The 21,079-nt window shown below is 51.5% G+C and overlaps 1 protein-coding gene across 1 annotated transcript in view; it reads right to left on the reverse strand.

Moving 5' to 3' along the window:
* The window catches only part of LOC122379544 (peripheral-type benzodiazepine receptor-associated protein 1-like), a 144,710-nt gene that overhangs the window by 118,756 nt on the left and 4,875 nt on the right, over nt 1-21,079 (reverse strand). The window contains exons 2-3 of the mRNA XM_043361826.1: nt 19,776-19,943; nt 3,985-4,101 (exon numbers count right to left, since the gene is read on the reverse strand). Of these exons, the coding sequence (XP_043217761.1) occupies nt 3,985-4,101; nt 19,776-19,943 (285 nt within the window). The remainder of the gene's footprint in view (nt 1-3,984; nt 4,102-19,775; nt 19,944-21,079) is intronic.

A 21,079-nucleotide genomic window follows, 5' to 3' on the forward strand; every position in this document is an offset into this window, starting at 1 on the left:
ACGTTTTTAGAGAAAACTGCTGCACGCAGGTGCGGAAGATTTCGTAATTGTAACAACAATTTTGCAACGCGCCTTAAAATTTCGGACGCATGTCACCTAGTGCTAGGTCAGGTCATCAGGTCAAATTTGCTAGATGATCGTGCTAAAAATGCCAGCATGCCCTTTGCAAAGCTTATTCCGTGGAAGTTGCAACCTTCTCACGCAAAACAAAATGTCAAATTTGACCGTTTTGACCCTCTTATTGATTTGAGCTCGCACCTGAAATATTATTCGCGACCGATCCTACGAGTAATCGAATGTTTTGTTTGCAGTGTTTAAGCTCCGTTATGTTCATGAACTGTGAGAAAAGTTGTCGGAGAACGCTAAAATCAGAGAAATTTGGCTTTTGATGATCTATGGTGATTTTATTATTGAGCTTGCCTAAAACATGACCAGATTTCTCTGGTCACGTTAGTCGTTCTTTCAAACGCCGTTGCGCTTCTCGCCTCGTAGCCCAGTAGCCGAGATAGAAGGAGCGTGAAAAGCCCACCTCTCGACTCAACGTGTTACGATAAGAACACCACCCTGGCGGGGGTTAAGTTGGGGAGCCTTGAGCCCCAGCAGCTCGTCCTTCTATCTCACTGATATTACCCTCGTCCTGTCTTGTGATGTTATTTCAGTCCCATCTTACGATAACAGCCCTTAAATATGATTTACTTCTGTTAGATGAAACATGTCGGGCTCCGCGATGAAAAGACTTAAAAACATACATACATAGAAGCTCCAAAATGAAAATAAAGTAAATTTTCAAGAACTTTTCAAGGTAGGTAAGAATAATGAGAGACGCTTTTATGCATAGATGGCAGTTCTTTTCGTATGGAGACAGCTTTTAGGTCTTAGGATTTACAAAAGTGGAAAAGGTTACCCCGGCCGCGCCGGGGTCGGCTGAAAGTTACCCCGGCCACGGCCGGGGTGGCCGGGGCAGGTTCTCCACCCATGGATATTATAGACAGGCAGGAGTTTCTTAACGGAGTTGGATACAACATTTCGATGAACATTTGAGAATAAAACCTGAGTCGTATGTTTCTGTCTTTTTCAATAGTTACGACCTTTTTAGTGACCGATCTGATCTGAACTGAACTTTGCTTATAAAATCCCGAAGAGGTACGGCGTGAGCCGAACTACTAGCCCTTTACAACACTTGTCATTTTGCTCCTAGCTGTTTTGTGGGACTAGTTACAATCGCACTAGCTATTTTGTGGCACTAGCCCAAATGAGCTAGCTCAAACAACACTAGCTCTTTTGTGGCTAGCTCATTCGTATGGGAATCGGGGAAACAGGTACGACTCAAGTGGCTGTCATATGATGTAATACAGCCAAATGTTTCGAATGAAGCTGTCTCGTGTCTTCCGACCCGGTATTGGTATGGCGCTAGGACGCATGGATGTTGCAATATAAATAGAAAATATCATAATCTTATTGTCGATAAAAGTGACTGCTAAACGTCACAGTCACATTTAATTTTACTCTCAACTGAGTGTAACGTGCTTATCTATATCTAACATCATGCGTCTATGCATTTATCAATATTAGCCGTTTTCACGACAGCCATCTGGTACACATTTGGTGCACATCTGGTACAGATTAGGTGCAGATTTGGCCAAATCAGGTTCAGTGGGTCTCTTAGCAGCTATCAGCTAGGGTTGCACTAATTGCTTATATGCCTGCTTTGTCATATTATCAGAGAGCATCATCGATTAAAACACTAAAATAAATTCATAAAATGAAGATATTTGCTGTAAAAGAAATTAGGTGCAGATTTTATCAAATCAGGTGCATTCGCCGGATAGCCCGTCGTGAAAACGGCTATTCACGCATCTAACACCCGTCGACCAGCGTTACATGAAGTCCTTATCGCGCAAACATTCCTCTCAATAGACTATTCGCCTCTCACTTTTCAGCGGCGCCTCTCCGCCGGTAATTATCTCGACCTTCGATAATGGAATCCCTCCCGCGAGCCCCGCCCTGCGCGCCGCCGCTCTGCGCCGATCTCTGCGCGAGCGGCGGGGGCGGAGCGGCCCGGTCGGTCTGTCCGTTCGTCCGTCCGTCCGTCCGTCCGTCTGTCTGTCTGACTGTCCGTCCGTCGTCTGCGCGGCAGCGGTGCGTGGGACGAGGACGGAGCGACCTCGCGTCCACCTCCTCCACACACAGCCGGGTACCAGCCGCTCCCGGCCGTGTGCCCCCGCCAGCCGCCAAGGTCGCTAAGAAACAGGCAATTAAAACTGCAGACGACTGCCACTGTGACACAAAACAGCTTGAGGTTATGAAGGATTCGGAATGAGAGCAGTGGCATTGGTGATAAGTTTCCTTGGGATGATGAAATATTTCTTATTGATGAAGTCTGTAAGAACAATCTTCAAAATAGTTAAGTTATTTGGTGAAGGAATGCAGCCGATCAACTGTTGATCATATCTCCAAGCTCCGAACAATATGACGGACACATACATTCAGCCGCGCGAAAGAAATCGTATCAGGGACGCGATCAAATCCAGTATAACATTGTTACTTGTCACATGGGACAGTGAGCAAGAGACATTGCGTTGAATTTTTATTAAAAAAAAAAACACTCCAATTTGGCACCGTAAACATTCAAATAAGGATTGGATGACCGGTGAGAACGATTTACATTAGATGTTACTATCATACAAAGGCTTGCAAAACCGCATGATTCCTGCATGTCTGCACGTCTTAAGCCCATGGTCGTTCAGAATGAAAGGCGCCGCTCCGGCGGCCGATGTCCACAAAGCAAAGTCTGGGACGCCTTAACTGCCGCCGCCGAATGCCCAGGGAGCTGCAGCCATACCTCAGTTCCGTTACAACTACAAACCAACGATAATCATTCATTCGCAACTAATTGGTATTGTCAGCTAGCCGGAGTCCCAAGCTTTCATAATGTTTAATTAACGATCACCGGCACGCCCCTTGGTAAGGTGAAGTGGACTTTCACTTCGTATGCGAAGTTTAACCGTAGAATCGTTCACCGTTAGTGTTTTATGAATAAATATGCCTAACCCGAATGTGTGAGTGCGGATACGTGCCAGAGAGTGGGTGTTCGGTAGTGGTGGGTGTGGGAAGGACCGACAAGACAACCACAAATAGCTCCGCTCCGGCACGAGCTCAGACCGAAACAGAACATTGGGTTATATTTTTATAATCAAGCAATATCTAAAAATATAATTTGTACTAAAGACATTCGCTTGTCTTCGATATAGGACAAAATATAGTCCGCTTACGGCTAAGTTTGCGATAACATTTCTGAAAGTATTTGTTGGTAGTTAACGATGAAAGGTTTTCTTCATTGACAGGTGCAAACGACTGACAGCGAAATGTGGTCGTGGGACGTGGAGATACTGTCTATCGTTGTCTAGCTGTGGAGATACTGGCTATCGTTAACTATCATCGTGTCTAGCGCCTCATGCTTGGTAACAGAACGTACTGTCCCTGATCAGGGATGTTGTACCTATAGAATTTCACTTTCGTCCCATCAGTACGGGGCCTGCCGCTGACAACAGCCGAGGTCGTGAGCATCGATGTCTGATGGTAACAGCTTTCAACGACTAGCACCGGACACGGTGATACAGCATTGCGCCATTCGACACCGGACATAATATTCACATTATGCCGGGGTGGATTATGCCATTTATCAGGATTACTGAAGATAACGCTCGCCATGACAGCGCCCATTCAGTGCAGGTGCAAGCCAATTGCCAGTCCTGTTGGCTCTGCTTGCGCCGACAGAAGGGGGAAATAAACTGTTTTGCTTGCATCGGCAAGTTTTGCACACATCGAATCACTCTCCCTCTTTATCTTTGTTAAAAAATGCATGATTTAGATCTTAGGCTTTTTCAAACGGTCAGGCATCTACTGTAAGCGACATCTGACTTTGGTCGGACATCGGGACGGGCTCGGGGAAGTGGCGCCGCTCTCGGGCAGGTAGGTACTCACCAGCACCTCGTCGCTCCAGAAGCCCTCCTCCACTCCGGTGATGCGCAGGATCTCCTCCCCCAGGTAGCACTTCTGACACTCGAGGTGCTCGATCTGCTTCTCCCGCTCGGACAGCTCCTGTACACAGATGGCGCAGACAATTTGTCAGTGGTTGGACCCAGCAATAAAAAATCAGATGTAGTTATGCACATAAAATCGTTTGAGCTGATGGCAGGTCCATGCCTATACGCTCCTGCATGTGATGCTTGCAATTAGCAAATCCTTAACGTTTAAGCAATCGAATAAGAGATATTTTCATCTCCAGTTAATTGCACAATACGCACGCCATGGCTTTGTGGGCAATAAAATGGACTTTGGTACAGAGGAGAAAAGGTGGTCAGCGTGCACCCCGGATTTCAGTTTCACAACCAGAATAAATGTGCGAAAAGGTATGAACGAATTAAGAACGTTCGTGACCAGCAGAGAAGACTCTGGCTTCTGAATCGTCTCGGCAAGCCTGCAGACACGCGAGGTGCGTATATACCTCCGCGTAAGGCTGTAAGCGGCGTGACTGGTGTCAAACGGCCGGTGAAACACGGCCACAGCGGCGACCGACAGCACATCCGCCTTGTGAAACAGGATAGATCGACGGGAAGCCCTGTCACAAGTCTCAGCCGGAATGTGAGCAAAACACAGACGGTAGCGCGGCCGCAGCGTGACGAATCTTCCACGAACAGTGGATGAGAGTGTGTGTCGAGCGCAGAAAAACATGGCCAGATCCTTCGTAAGAAGCGTGTCACCCGTGAGCTCAGAGGCAAGTGTTACACATGAAAAGATTTGGTATCGAAACGTCATAAATCGGGCTTCACTCGACGAAATAATGACAGATGACAGCATGTCACACTGGCATTGACACGTTGACATTAAAAATGAGGCAACGCTGCTGCGGACGAGGAAGAACCGTCAATGAAGGTGCAAAGACAAGAAGCAACTCGGTGATTGGGTAGCGGATAAGACTCACGCACTGTTTACTAAGCTTATCAGACGGTTGACTGGGAAGCACCGAATGTGCATCATCAAAGGCCCGAGCGAGGAAGGAACGTTGGCCGGTGCCAGTGACTGGACGGTGACAGTTTTCCGGTCCCACCAAGACCCTGTCAGCCTGGCCTGCATCGGCTCAGGTGACCGAGACCCCCGCCTCTGTCGATGGGGGGGGGAGTCTCGAGTTCGACAACAGAGGGGAGGGTGCTGGGCGGCGGGTCGGATGACGATCTACATTTAGCCCCTGAGCGGCTGAAATCTGAGCCCCGTCGGCTGTCACCACCTCCGCGTGCCGTCTCCGATTCCATGCTCAATCGTGTCGGAAATCTGACGCCGTCTCGGCGGATACAGGTGAGCGAGCACGGCGAACAGCAGATGATAAACAGCAGTGTCGGTGTCCTAAACGGCCTTGTGCCGTTACCGTAAAATTCCTGATTGGCAATGAACCTTGTAATATACCGGGTGGCCCAAAAAAAAACGTTCCGAACTTTGGAGGCCTATATCTCAAATTCGAGTGCAAATAACGAGCTAGAATTTTCATCAAGTTTGCGTCACTTCTTTGCGCATTGGTATGCCAAATTATAACACTGTACCATCATTTTAAAGCCAGCAATCTTATGTTGAATCAAGTAAGACGTTTTCGCTTTTTTTGCCGTTGTTGAACGGAAGTAATGATTGGCTTAGACGTACCCTGTTAGAAAAAAATACAAAAAAAAATAGAACGGCTTGAATGATACCAGCACGTGTGTTGCTATTTCATATATTTTTGTCACACTTATGTGCCAAATATTCAAATACCAAGCCAAAGTTGTGTTAATGGATGCCATTCGTTTCAACCCAAGTCCTGTTTCGAGGCGAAGGAGTGGCACGGTGCATGGGTTACTGCTGATCGCCCTCCCTTCAAGAAGATCAAATAGTAAATCGACCGAATAAGGAAAAAAAGCTAGAGGGAATGTGTCACCTGAGGCCTGAACCACCAATGAGACTAGTTGCCAGTAGCAGTCATGGCTGTAGGCCGTGGTGCCGAGATGGAAGTGGCCCGTTCACTCACATTTTTGGTAAACAACAGAGCAAAAAAGTGATTTTTACATGGCATGCTAGAAACACGAACCGTTTAAAAAGTAATTGACCGAATAACATAAAAATCATACCATTCACTGAAAATATATGTCGCATTGACTATTGGAAGTTTCAATGTTGTATGTTTATCACTTTCTGAGAAATATTGATTTAAAATTGGGAACGTTTTTTTCTGGGCCACCCGGTATAGCTTTCGACATTCGCGTGGCACAATCCTGTAAAATACACAAGTAATGCGCAGAACAGCTCGCTGTTGCCGGTTCAGATCAGACCTAACTAACAGAGCGGACCTGACAGCCACTTGTCGTGGAGGTCCATCACCGAGATAATGAATCGACATCCTATATAACTCGTCCCACGCGACCGGGCGGAAAGTGACGCCCGCGGTCCTGATACGGTCTCGGTCAGAAGTGGTTCGCCCACACCGGCTCCCATCTCAGCAAACTCGGACCGAGAAGAGAGCAGTCAGGCGTGGGACTGAGTGGATGTAGGCACTGAGTGTCTGGAAGAGGCGGCCTCACGCGAGTGCGGCGTCTCTAACCGCACCCGCCGACACCACAGCAGGAGAGTGAGACACCGCTTCGCCGAGACGACAGCAGCGGCAGCGGCGGCGGCGGCGGCGGCGGCGGCGGTGTGGGGAGAGCAGAGGTGCCGCCTCCCAGCCGGCGGCGGAATTCGGCCCGGTCCCCGGCTACCGGCTGCGCTCCCGACCGGCCGACCCGCACCGTTCCGGCGGCTTTGAGGATCGGCTCAGGCTGTCGGCCGGCGCTGATTACGACACGCGGACGGCGGCGGTGCGCCCAGCGCGCGTCTCTCGGAGCGCCGCCCGCCGCCGGGACGGTGAGAGGCCGTCTGTGGCAACACATGGACGGAGAAATCCCGGAAACGGCCGCCGAAGTGGCGCTGCCCGCACAATAGTGGTCGGCCACCGCGGTAACCGCGGGACTGAATGCTGCCGATCGCCAGGGAAGACTGGTGAAGGTTTAATTGAGTGCGAATTTTCACTCAGGCGCTGACGGGTGATCTAGGATTTGAGGTTCGAACCGGTTTGAAGTATTACCCGACCTTCTTCCGGATGGAGGCTAGGAAATACTCCCGATCGAAGCGATTGTGTAAAGCGTGGGGAAAAGCAAGTTATGTGCTGATGACCAGAAAACGTGGTTGGTATAAAGCTCGAAACAAGGCCTTAAATACTGAGATGATTTTACCTGTCAATACTCAATAAAACCGGAATGGGAGCAATATGATCAAAGACTTCTTAAAAATCGAGTTTACTGATGATCGATGTGCATTTGTTCTTGGAAACATAAAAAGATGCCTAAGTCAGCCGTTCTCCAAACTTCATGAAATGAGTAGAGCTTATCACTAGCATGTTAGCGTGTAACTAGCCTATCGCCAAGCGCAAAAACGGAAAATGAACAAATTCTGATCCATTTTAACATGCTTGGCACTGGAGTGTTCTTCTAATAACCGATGATCACCGCAAGCTGATGACTTATCAAACGGATGTCGATAGTATCAGCGTTTGGACGTTTGTCTGCCCAGCTGGACTGACCGCAGCTCGACAGCGGTGAGGTGGCCGGGGCCTGACAGTGTGCCGGAGAATCTGTGGTAAAAATCCGGCCGTGATATAATCCTCAGTGGTAGAGCCGGCCGAGGGCGTATATCCCGAGGCCGGTATACGCCCAGTTTCCCTCCTGACTCAGTTCTGGTCCGTGGGCTGCCGCCGGGTGTTCAGTCGCCGCCAGAAATGGTACCAGAGCGAGACAGGAATTCGGCCGACCTTGTGTTTTCCGGCAGCCGGCTGCGCCTTTAGTGCGGGCGCGGCACGCAACGGCGGCGCCGCTGGCTGTGCAGCGGCTGTGTTCGAACGGGCTGCCAGCCGCTGCTAGTACGGACATCTTGTACGGACGTATCACCAACTGTGTACAAACAGGCTGGCACCAATCTAACTACGGATGGACTGACACCCGTGTCAGGACGTAAAAACAGCCGTGCAAAAGACGGACAAACAGCCGTGCTTAGGACGGGCTTTCAGTTGTGTACGAGAAGAAACATCAATTGCCAGCTTTGTACAAAATGGACTGTCAGTCGCCATACGAGACAGTCGCCTACCTCACGAAATGTCATCCACACAAGGGCAAACTTTGGCAGCCGTAGACGGATGGACTGTCGCCCACAGAACGTGGGCACTGGCAGCCTCAGACGTCACTCACGACACCACAGGTTGAGTGGGACGACGGCAGCTCTGACAGTCACACTAACTATACGACGGGGCTCAAAAATAGCTACGTGTTTATGGATGAGTGCCACTGATGTATAGTAATGTTCATCAACTCTTCGCCCCTAACCGACCGCTCCCGATGTTCTAATAGCAAGGTGACTTTCAATCCATTATATGCAACCGTCACCGCCATGCCGCTGACCTTGTTGCACCTTGTGTATAGTGTCGTTAGTGCGCCCTCGCGTCGCCGACAGTCTAAGTATCCGATTGACGTCACTTCCTCTCACATTTCCTTCAGCATTCAGCGACTTGCCTGCCAGTCTCTTAGACAGGCCAGTTATCACGGCGAAGGTGACCTGAAACCTGGGCCTCGCTCAGTGACATACTCTGCTGTTCGCGCCATTTGAGCGCAAACGTGCACCCCTCGAATCACTGGTTTTTATAAACGTCGTGGTTTAAAATAGATATATCTATTGTTGTTGAACGACACAGTCCACGCTTTGTTTTCTTTCTAAAATAAAGCAAACTTTGCGTGTAGCAATATATTGCAATGTTAGCGTGACCAGCTAAGCCCGATCATCCGAAACTCGTGTTGTCTACCGGCACCAATCCCTAACCACGAGCATGAAACTGAATCACTATCACTTCCGGTACAACTGCAAATGGCATTACAGTGAAACCGGGCAGCAGGAAGCACATGATCCGTCAATCCGTAACATTTCGACCGACCTACAATCACCATTTTCTGCCACGAGAGCCGGCGATTTTCTCAGTTGCCACCGCGGTGCCTCCGCCCTAATCCAACGATATCCGTCTCGCTCGCACCTCCTCCCTGCAGATAACCCTCCTCTGCAGTAGCCCCACCAGCTGCTCGTGCAGTGAACGATAACAGAGTACGCGGAATCGAGTATCGGCGAGTCAGCCCTGGGCGAGTTGTAAGTCAGCCGCCGGGTGCTGGCGGCGCGGCCGGCGGAGGCGGGCGAGAGCGCCTCACTCGCGTGTAACCGGTCGCCTAACATGGGCACAGAGCCGGCCTTGCGAGTGACCGCCGAACCGGCCACACGCCCGACGGCCCGGGAGGACGCGATAGGAATACCAACGGCGCACATGGTGGTTATGGTGGAGTTGAAACCCCTGGCGCTGTCTGTGACGACAGGCAAACCCGGCGAGAAGTGCAGGACTTACGACACAGCTGGAGTGGTCACAGTGGGTGACGATAGGGGATAGCAAAGGTCAAGTATTGTCAGTTGAAAATGATCGGTAAGATACGTAATGAGTGCACCCCAGGTATAACAGATAACCAAAATAAAGAAACAGCTGTAAACTGAGAAGTAGTCCATAACTTAGTTCACTCATAAGCCATGCAGCACCCATACAGAGATCTCTGTCCATAGCCCGTTAAAATTTAATGAATTTTGAGAAAATGCGGGCTGCATGCAGTAATAAGTCATTATTTTCCTTTTCATTGGTCAATATGCTCCCGTGAAAGCAGCTAGAGCCCGGAACATGTCAACATCATGGCGTAGCGTTCCGCTAAACCAATAATTACTATTTGGAAACATTGAACGGTGATATATTAGCCGCATGGCGCCACGGAAGCATTGCAGCAGGCCCGTGGGACCGGTGTCGACCCAGGAATTCGCCGCGGGAGCCAGCTCGGCAGGTAATAATACGGCTTTGGGGAACAAAGCCACGCCACCACGGCTGAACCCGGAGGCCGGACATAAGCCAAACACCAGGAGTTCAAACCAGTGTCTCAGCGCCGCTCAGTGCTCGGCTAGAACCTCGGACCTAGCATTGCCTCTCTCCGAAGGGGACGCATCTGACCTCCAAAGAGTATCGAAAAATACACATTCCCCTTGTCAGAAAAATCCACGCCAGCGTCGTCCCTAATTATAATACAATGGCAACGCCATGACAATGGAGTCATAATTTCAGTGATTCTGACATTTGAGCCTACTTTCAACAACGTACCGAGCAATTTTACACGAACGCAAACCCACCCTCCGCACCGGGTCTGTGGACCAAGTGAAAGTCACGGAGTCGCCTGTTTTGCCGACCCTTCTTTTTACCAGACGTAAAAACGGCTGAGATATGGTCCGGACTGGGCCGCCGAGGTCCACATATGTAACAGGTGGCAGACTGTTCAGACGTCGCACCCAGGCCAGCGCAGGTCCGACGAGCCGACGGCAGTGATTCAGCCACCGATTCACTCTCGCTCAGACACCGTCCCGACGTTCTGTCGACACCACCACGCCCCGGGGCAGCGCTGTGGGACGGGGGCGGGGGCGGGGACCCGACGGGACCGTCGCCGGCCGCTGCGTGGTCCGATTCCGTGCGGCCGTCTCACATGCCAGTGACGTCACACGTCAGTCAGGTGACGTCACGCGTCAGGCTGTCCGCCGCCGGACGGCCAGTCGCCTATTTTGGAGAGAGGTGTTGTCGGCATGCGCGCCGCGCCGTCCGGCGGCCCAAAACGGCGGCGCACGGCAGGGCGGATCCGGCCCGGAGAGCCAGAGATGACCTTGTCAGGGGCGACTGCCGACTGGCCACCTGCCGTGGCAGACAGCACTCAGAAGTCAGAGCTGTCCGACAGAGCAGAGCTGTCAGCGGTGACGGAGCTGTCAGCTGGCAGACAGGAGTGCATTACGATATCTGCTGGTTTGATATTTTGTACAGTAGTCGAATGGGCCGGGGCGCCTGCAATCGCTCTCAGCTCTTCATCCCGTGCGTCCACTTGCTGTTTATAAATAGTTTCTTCTGTCCTGATATCCCGACTAGGTTCATCAGCGACTTCCATGTCGGAACCGGCTCGGTTCATGGCAGTGGCTGACCGAACTCTTCTGATCGAACTGACCGAACCCGACTGACCGAACTCAGCTGACCTAGCTCGACTGGCCGGCGCTCACCATTCAGCCTGCAGTCGGTGCCGGCATACCAGTGCTTCATTAATTCCGTCGGGAGGTCGGTCGAACGCCGCGCCGTCACTGGCGCGCTGAGGGGTGCCCCATGGAGACACGCGTCTCGACGGCCCACAACCAGACGGAACGCACGGCTAGCAGCATGACATTAGGACTGGCCCGGTCGTCCGCAGAACTCGAGACATTGGAGCTAGGCGGAACTCTACGCCTGCTCACTAAAGATGCTTCCAAAACGGCTTGAACACATTGGCAGGCAGCAACCCCGCAGATATCCATAACCGCCAGAGGAATGCCAATGTAGAAACACAGCATTCGCAGCAGGATGTCGTGCAGAAGCACAGGTGCACAACTGCACAACGAGAGTCGGTCTGTGACCCGTCAGCCTAACTGAACGGTCATCTGAGCAGTAGTAGAAAGGTCGGGAGATTACCATCATTATGTTGTTAACTGGAACGGCCGCTGGGTGGCAGCTAGTGGTGTCAATCGGAACTTGAATCTTCGGAATTCCGATTTTGTCCAATGTCCAATTCGGAATTCGGTTGGACAATGACAGCAGGCCTTGGACAACTTTGGACAATCGCTTGCTATACCTCAACATTTTTATAAAGAAATCGTGTTTAACATTGATTGGCTATTAGAAAGCTCAGCTTTCGATATGATTACCACTTTGGAGCTGGTAACGATACAATAAAAGCAAATTAAATAACGGTGTTGATTGTAAACTATTGCGTAGATGTCGGACATCTTTGGACAAATGGCTGGCTTGGACATTTTTGGACGGACGGTCGACGTAAGTATTGGACATTGGACAGACATTGGACATATGTTTTCTGAAATTGACATCACTAGTGGCAGCGTCAGACCTCTCACCGTCACATAAAACGGCAGCCCAGGTCAGATTACCATCGGGCTCTGGAGGTGGCACAGCGACACGGCAAGGCGACAGGGCTCAGGTTCGCTCATTGCAGCGGAGAGTCAGTGTCACATTTGTCGCTTGAATGTTTAGTTGGTGTCACGTGGTCACTGCAGTGCTCTGTCAATGGAGCACCCGTATCTGAATGGCAAGGTTGCCGTTTAGCTGCAGCATGGTACAGAACTTCTGACTTGGACTGTTATTTATCATTTTCACATCAATTTGGACTGTTATCACTGAAACTTGACATAACGAGGTCCTGGTGTCAAACTGCGTCACTGCAGTGTTCTTTTCAGTCGATGGTTCAATATCACACTGTGCCAGTGATCGGCAGTAGGTAACCGGTGACGGAGAGACACGTGACTTGGTCAAAGTCACGTGGTGTCACACTTCATTCAGGCATGCTGTGACACTTTGACAGTGTCATGGCACATGACCTACATATACCTGAACTTTTCTGTCAAAATCGTCGCAGAGTGGTGATCGGCGGATCGGTTATCAAAGCGTTCGGCAGTGGGTTGAGTCTTCCAGGTGTTGATTGATGACTATGCAGTGAGATATGCACTTTTCATTACCCAGTGATTAGTGAATAGAAACGGTATGGGTGACCGATAACGGTGATAAAATGGGAGGTGAAAGATTGTAGACGATCATTCGCTTGGCATTCTGGTTTCCACCTGCCAGTGATATAAACAAGTGACAGGTGTGCATATATGACCCAGTGATAAGTGGATATAATCATGGCGGATCGCCGGATATAAAGGCAATGTGAACTTGGCTTTAGTTGACGAAAGGCGACAGTTTGAGTCAATGAAAGTCGGCCGTTTCCCTGCAGAGGCCAGCGATAGACCCAGTGATCGGTGACCGTAACTCGACGACCAGTGACCGACCACCAGTGCAGTGACTGTATATACAGTCCAGTGATCACCGTTCGACTACCGGTGACCGCGGCCGGTGACCGGCGGTCGGTGACCGGTGAGCCGTGACCGCGCCTCTCTCGGCTCCGGCGGTCGGCCGGTCGGCCCATACCGACCGATTATGCAGCTGCGGCTGGCGCCGACCCACCGTCACAGCTGGGTGCAGGTGTAGGCCGGCTGACCACCGCGCTCCGGCCCCGGCACACAGCACACAGCACAGCCGAACGACCAACCGACGGCCAGTCAAAACAACAGACCGAACTGCAATTGAAGACAAATGGGCCGGAACAGCTAGCGCACGTAACTTACAAAATCGGACTGCGGTCGGCCTCGCGTGCTGCCCGATGTTTTCATGGCACAGTGGCCAACCTCCTGAAATGAGCCGTAAAGACAGGGCTGGACTGTGCTGGCGGTGTGGCGCGACCTTACGAGTAAAATGTCTCGCATTGCGCAAAAGAAAGTGTGAGAATCAGACTAAACGAAATCAAACGACTCTAAACAGTAAAACGCATGAGCTACCTGTGGGGCTATTGGACAAAGGGCCGTTGGGAGATAAGTATTGGCGTTCTCTATTGCAACATGCACACAAAAAGTTGTCGTTGCATAGCTACTTTAGGGGAGCGTCCAGGTAGGTAATCAATAAATCACATAACTTGAATTTATCAAGGTATGTGATTGGGAAAGGACATGGGACCAATGACTGTCATGATTCCAACTTTCATTTTCCACCGGGTTTTTAATTTATTGTTTAGGCTTTATTTTGGGGGGCGTGCCATCGCCGAATGTGAGTCATCGGCCTTTAAATTAAAATACACTGTCGGATCAATAAGACATCATAAAAGGAGCACATCGTATCATGTAAAGACGGTACCCACTCCCAGTGCCCACGAAGCTATCTCAGCTTCGTTTTCACATCAACAGACACAAAGGAGCGGCGTTTTCCGGAAGCTCCCAATTCTAGCAGTTCCCTGAGTTTCTACTCCATCTACCCACATGGCCGATCTAAATATTCTTGGAACTCCACAGGAAATCCATAATTGTGAGCTCGTATGTCCGGCACTGGGCCGTGGCCGCAGTGACAGCCGATGACAGGTGCGGTTGCGGAGCTCCGTGATGGCGCACCCGGTGCTCTGGGTGTGTTGTTAGTGCTCTGTGTATGTTGTAAGTGCTCTGTGTATGTTGTTAGTGCTCCGCGCTCTGTGCCCGGTGCTTGAGTCCGTCGCTGAGGGCTGGCCGACCACGCCCCGTAATTGAAGACTCGGTCGGAGCGAGCGATCGGAGGCGTTAATCGTCACAGCTGCGGCGCGGCGAGTCGGGCGGACTGAGCGAGGTGGTGGGGCGGTGGACGTGGACGGTGGACGGTGGACGGTGGACGGTGGACAATGGGCGATGGGCGGTGGGCGGTGGACGGACGGTGGACGGTGGACGGTGGACAGTGGACAGTGGACGGTGGACGGTGGACGGTGGGTGGTGGACGGTGGGCGATGGGCGGTGGACGGACGGTGGACGGTGGACGGTGGACGGTGGACGGTGGACAGTGGGCGGTGGACGGTGGACAATGGGCGATGGGCGGTGGGCGGTGGGCGGTGGGCGGTGGGCGGTGGGCGTTAGGCGTTAGGCGTTAGGCGATGGCGGTGGGCTGTAGACGGTGCCGAAGGTGGACGGTGGACGGTGGACAGCGCGCAGCCAGCAGCGGACGGTGCGGGCGGCGAAGCCCTGCAGCACCGTCAGCCGACCGACCACACCATCAGATAGCGCCCGGGGCGTCCGCAGAACGGTAGATTGGCGCCGCCTCTGGGCAGCGTCAGCCGACCAGGCCGGATTGGATTGGATTCGGGCAGGTGCAGGCTGCGCTGACCGACCGACTGGTATGCAGAGCGCACTATAGGCCGACCAAACGGACACAGCACCGCAATGGTGACCGGCAGTGGCGTAGACAGGGGGGCCATGGGGGCCATGGCCCCCCCTTTCCGCCCAGCCGCCCAAATGGCGCCCCAATTAGCGCCGACTAGGCTGATGCCGTTTTACAGAGAGAACATGAATTAAAAAGTGATGTGCAGGCAGGGATCGAACTCAATATCTCTTTGGGGTGCCTGGACACCTAAATAATCTCCAGGGCACCCCCAAATACGACCTGAGCCCCCAAATGTTCAAGGGCGCCCCTCCGGAAACAAGAATATTCCGAACCCCCAGGGTCGATGGCGCCCCTGAAGAGCCGCTGGCACCCACCTAAACGGAACAGTCGCCCCATTAAAGCTTGATGGCGCCCCTCTAGAGCACCCGGCGCCCTTCTGAAGTTCACAGCTGCCCCAATCGACCCATCCAAGATCGATCCCTGAAACCACTGGCGCCCCTCTAAAGCACCCGCATTCTTCTCAAGATCAAAGTCGCCCTATCCGAGATCAATAGCGCCCTCAAGAGCCACTAGCGCCCCACCCCCTTGAGACTGAAGTCGTCCCGCTTGAGACTAAAGTCGCCCCATTCAAGCCCAATGACGCCCCTTCAGAGCGTCCAGCGCGCTTCTGAAGATCACGCCCATCTAAACGAAGGTTACAGCTGCCCCATCTTAAGATCGATGACAGCCCTCTGAAACCAATGGCGCCCTTCTAGACTACCCGGCACCCCTCTGAAAATCACATTCACCCCATCCGAGACAACGCCCCTGGAGACTACAGTCGGCCCACCCAAGCTCAGGCCCCTCCAGAGCCTCCCTGCGGCGCCCTGCTGAAGGCAACAGTGGCCCCATCCATGCCCAATGGCGCCCCTCAACGCCGTTCTAAAGATCACAGTCGCCCCATCAATCCGAGGTCGCTGGCGCCCCTCAAGAGCCACTGGCTCCCACCTGAACCGGGGCTTCAGTTGGCCCATCCTTGATCAATGGCGCCCCTCTGAAACCACTGATGCTCCTCTGAAAATCCCAGTCGGACCATCCGAGATCAATGGCGCCCCTCCAGAGCGTTCGACGCCCTACTGAAGGCAGCAGTGACCCCATCCAAGCATTGCACCCCTCTAGAGCACCCGGTGCCCTTCTGAAGATCACATTCGCCCTATCCGAGGTCGTTCAGACGCCCTCCAGTAGTCACTGACGCGAAACTGAATGGATACTTCGGTCGCCCCGCCCCATTCAAGATTGATAGCGCCCCCCCCCCCGAAACCACTGACGCTAGGCAATTATTTGACAATGGGGCTTTCTCATCGACACTAAGGGCCCTTTTCAAGATGCAGCAGCTAGGCGGCGCCGAGCTGGGCTTGGATGTGCCAAGCGTTCCTTATTAGGCAGCCTTGTAAGTGCCAACCTCGTTGCGATACCGCCCCTCAACGCGACGCTGCCCCTTCACCGTACAATGCCACCCCTCAATGCAAGTGGCGCCCCTCAGCGCTCTGCCGCCCATTATTGCGATGCCGACAGCGCCTAGCAGTGCGGTGCCGCCCCCAGCGTAAGCGTTTTTTTATTGAACCTGCTGGGGGTGTTTGAACACCCACTTCTAACTCAACTTGTGGGCCACGTCGAGACACGCAGTAGGCGGCGTTCGAAAGAGCGTCAAAAACTATTACAAAACTATTAAGATCATTTTAAGGTTAGGTCGAACCTGTCGAAGGTCAGGTCAACAGCGACAACCGAAAATCAAATTTCGCCGATGTTGACATTTTTCGACAAAGCGGCGCATAAGTCAGGATTCAGAAAGAGATTGAGCTACAGCGCCGCAGCAAAGCGCATATTCGATAGCTCTTTTTATGCTCTCTCTTATTATCTCAGATTTGACCTAAGGTAAACGTTTTAGCCTCAAAATATACGTTTTCGCGGAGGACGTTTATCTGTAATACCTTTTGGCTCAGACCTGCACGAGATTAGTTCAACCAGCATCGTGTTCCATTTTTCGAGACAGACGAGTCAAATGAACTAGAATTTGACATTAAAAGGGCCTTTGAGAATTTGACCTAAGGAAAAGGTCATAACCTAACCGGTAAAGGTCATATTGCATATTAGTCGATCCATATTTTCGAGAAGGAAAATAATTATATAGGATGTTTCATTGCTCTACCATACCTCTATCAAAAGTTATTGTCCAAAATCTACTGGAGACCTTTCATGACCTGAGATGACCTTAGTAACATAAAAATGGTCACATCACGAGTGACATTTACAGATTAAATGTGTCATATTAACCTGCATCCCGATGGTTGAGGTTGTTTTCGTTCAGAAGAAGAGCATTTTAATTGTCTCCCATTAATCTGCGCCGTGCTGGAAGGGGGGGGGGGTTACGCCCCCCTTAGGTTTTTTCTCGCGAATATCTCGAAAACGGCGTCGCGCAGCGCCTGCGCTGTCTTTGGTACTACACCTGTTCATACATCTTTTCTACACAGCTTGTTAAATTTCAGATGAGGGTCGTTCAAGGTCAGGTCACTAGGGCACGTCAAGTGACCTTGCCTCAAAAAAAGTTAAAAGACCCGCTATAGCTACACCGACTGAACGATCACTTTTGAAACTTTCAGATAAGACTAACAATATGCATAACATGTTCATCTCGGACTTTTTACTTCTGTGACCTAAGGTCAGGTCAATTTTGGGACCTCAAGTCAGTGGGAGAAAAGTGAAATGCGCCTCTTTTGGACGAATGTCGTTTAAAACCCCCTTAAACATCGGTTCATAGGTAAACATAACACACTGAATCGTAACAATGCACCTGTGTCCTTTTATGTGCCCTTGAGGTCATCTCAGTCATAAACGGTCACCTATTTTATCACCATAAACGGTTTTTTTGGCTTCAACTTTTGATAGAGACGTGCTAGAGCGGTGAAAACACGTCAGATGTTGTCAGCTCGACGATACGGATCGACTGATCTGCAGAATGACCCTTTCCGGTCAGGTCATGACCTTGACCTGCGGTCAAATTTTTTAAAATAACCTTTCAAGGTCAACGTATAGTTCATTCGAAGCGTCTCGACGAGAGGAACACGAGGCAGGCAAAATAAATATCGTCACTGTCTTGAACCAAATGTTATTGCAGACGAACGCTTTTCATAAAAACTGTTATTTTTGGAATTTTTGCCCTCTGGAGGCTAAACCATTGACCTGAGATCAAATCCGAGAGCAATATTCAGAAAAGCCTGTAAAAGGGCCATCCAATGCGCTTTTCCGCGGCGCTGTAGCTCTATTGGTTCCCGAGTTAGCCGTTGGCAGTTTCCAAAATTGTTGAAATGGACTAAATTTTACCTTTGATGACCTCTGGTGACCTGACCTTTGACCCGACCTAAAAATTGATACGAAGTCTTTCCGTCATTATTTTTGACGCTCTTTCGATTTCCCCTTACCGCGTGTCGCTACGTGGCCCAGGAGCCGAGTTAGAGGGGGGACGTGAAAACACCCCCCCCCCCCCCAGCACGACACGGAAAGCACAGGCCACCAGCACGGCGCGGGTTAACTTATAGGTAATCGGTAACTTATAGGTACTTATAGAGAGGTCGCAAAATTGACCTGGCCCTCAATGAAGATATTTGGTCTGGGGATTACGCAAGGCGAATGTTCGGTGAGATCAGCAGGTTTCTATGGCACTTATTCAAAGTCGACCATGCACACTCACATCATCAAAAGTCGTCTTCTATACTACACCGGCCGAAGACATTCTTAACCTTCGTGCCACTATATGGGACAGTCTCACACCTCACCCATCTGGCACTCATGCAGTCATGAGTGTCTGAGATTCTAAGCACGGCCACCCGGTCGACCAGAGGCTACAGTCCACAGGTCACTTTGGTTCAGTGAGTGAACCTGTATGTTTTTTTTTTTTGCAAAGAATAAAGATTGTGCCTAGCGATCAACGCATATTTTACCGTTTCGAATTCGAATGGGTGTGTATTTTGAGAATAACATGTCCGTAGCCTGAACTCATTTCCTATATCGTGCTAAATAAATATGCATAAAGATATAGGCTTTTGATAAAAAAAAACACTGGGCTTCAAATTGCATTAATTGGATTTTATGAAAAATCAGCGAAACCTGGTTCTGATACTCGTGCCGGTTCCGTAGTAGCACCTAGTAAATCATGCATGAATATATGACGTTACATTTTAGACTGACCCCCTGTCACTAGCTCACAATGGCGCCCCTTTCAAGGGAAAAAGTCGCCCCCTCGAGCACCATGGCCCCCCCTTTCGCTGATTTCTGGCTACGCCACTGGTGACCGGGGAAACGCATCAGCACAAACTTTGTACCATAAGATACCTATAACTCTCTGTGGTAACGCGGTAGTGTCACCGTCCATAGATTCGATGCCAAGTTTGTGGCCGAACTGGGAAACTGAGTCATCAGTTACTACAAAAATCGTTCCCAAAAAGAAAGTCTGCACGCCACGAAGCATGTCCAAATACGTTCCAGCTGATTGAAATGAAATGAGCGACTCAGGTGTTTTGATTATTTACGACGTTACATCATTCATGCTATTAATATGAAAATCCCCCGCTGTTTCCGCCGTTTTGTGGTCATGTGGTGGCGCCTTTTTTCATTTGGCATCTGACAGACTCAGGACGAATGGGTCCCCGCGGGCTGGGAACCAGTGACTAACTAGTTTCCACTGCGATTATTGGCTGAGAAATCGGACCCGAATCGGAGGGAAACTCGAACATTTGGCGATAATACTGGGGTGAATGCACCTGTTCATTTGTGTCAGTACGTTGTGTGTGTGTGTGTTTGTGTCGCTCGGTGAGTGGGCACCCACCTGGTCCTTGCGCTCGATCTGCTCCTGCAGCCGGCGTAGCTCGCGGGTCTCGCGGACGCTCTCCCGACCGGACTCTTCCATCAGCTGGCGCAGCTGGCGCTGCTGCTGCTGCCGCAGCCGGCGCAGCTCGGCAGAGCGCTGCTTCTCGCGGATCCGAGACAGCTGCGCCTGTGGGCGTCACACGGGTCAGGTCAGCGGTCAGCGGTGACGTTACGGGGAACAGATTGGTGCATACGATCATTGTGTTGATGTTGGCATTTTGTTGGCATCATTGTGCTAGCATTTCAGCCCACCCTTATCCTATCCCGAATTCGCCATTTACCGATGGAAACAATTAGAAACAACTCCGATTGTTTCCAATAACAAGGATTTCTAACCCATTGATGCACAGTAAATGGACTACAATGCACCCAGACAGGAGCGCGGGAGGTAACCAGCCAACAAAGCGAGTACAAAACAATGCGCATTTTAAGTCGAACCACAGGAATTCGTGACGGCCGGCGACTCGGCCAGACGGTATGCCGATCATGGACAATGGCTTTATCACGGTCGAGGCCGTCCCGGTCATGCAAGGTTGCAGCTGGTACCGGGATGGGGCCGTGCACGGGCTAATTGTTTTGCGGGGGTGCTGATCGCTCGACCTCGGAGCACGGACAGTAGCCACTGACGGGACAATGCCTCCGGCCAGCCACCGCGGAGGTGGAGCGGAGCACAAACACCGGGAGACAGCCGCCCCGCCCCACCCCGTGGGGAGGGGCTGTCTCGGGGCCCACACGGGAAAGCCGGCGGCGTGGTTACCGGTTACTGGTCCGGTCCACAGCCCGCCGCACCCGGGCCGCACGACGGGAAACGGAATGTGGCCCTGTTCGCGACTGACCGACCAGAGTGAGCGAGCGAGCGACCAAACGAACGAACGACCGACCGGCAGACCGACTGACCGACCGACAGACAGATTGACCGACCGGCGACAGCCGGGCAATGTCAGCTATGTTGACAGAGATGATGGTGGTGGCGCGGTGGTGGCGGTGGTAGCTGAACTGTGTCGTGTGTCCGGGAAACGTAATCAGTGCCGTGACGGAGCCATGCAACAACTCTGTGAGAACTCTGTGAGAGAGAGTTTGTGTCGCAGCTCCCCGGGGAGAGCTATGGACGGGTGTGGTGGGTAACGGTGAATGATCGTGACCGGTCCATGGGCAGAGCTATGAGGACGGTCGCTCCCACGGAGGACGGCATGTCATCCCTCGCTGATATCTCGTCGCCCGGTTCTGAGAAAGCACCGAGAATATCGCGACCAGCATCAGACA

Source organism: Amphibalanus amphitrite, unplaced genomic scaffold (assembly GCF_019059575.1).
Source record: "Amphibalanus amphitrite isolate SeventyFive unplaced genomic scaffold, NRLGWU_Aamphi_draft 000080F_arrow, whole genome shotgun sequence".
Taxonomy (NCBI): Eukaryota; Metazoa; Arthropoda; class Thecostraca; order Balanomorpha; family Balanidae; genus Amphibalanus; species Amphibalanus amphitrite.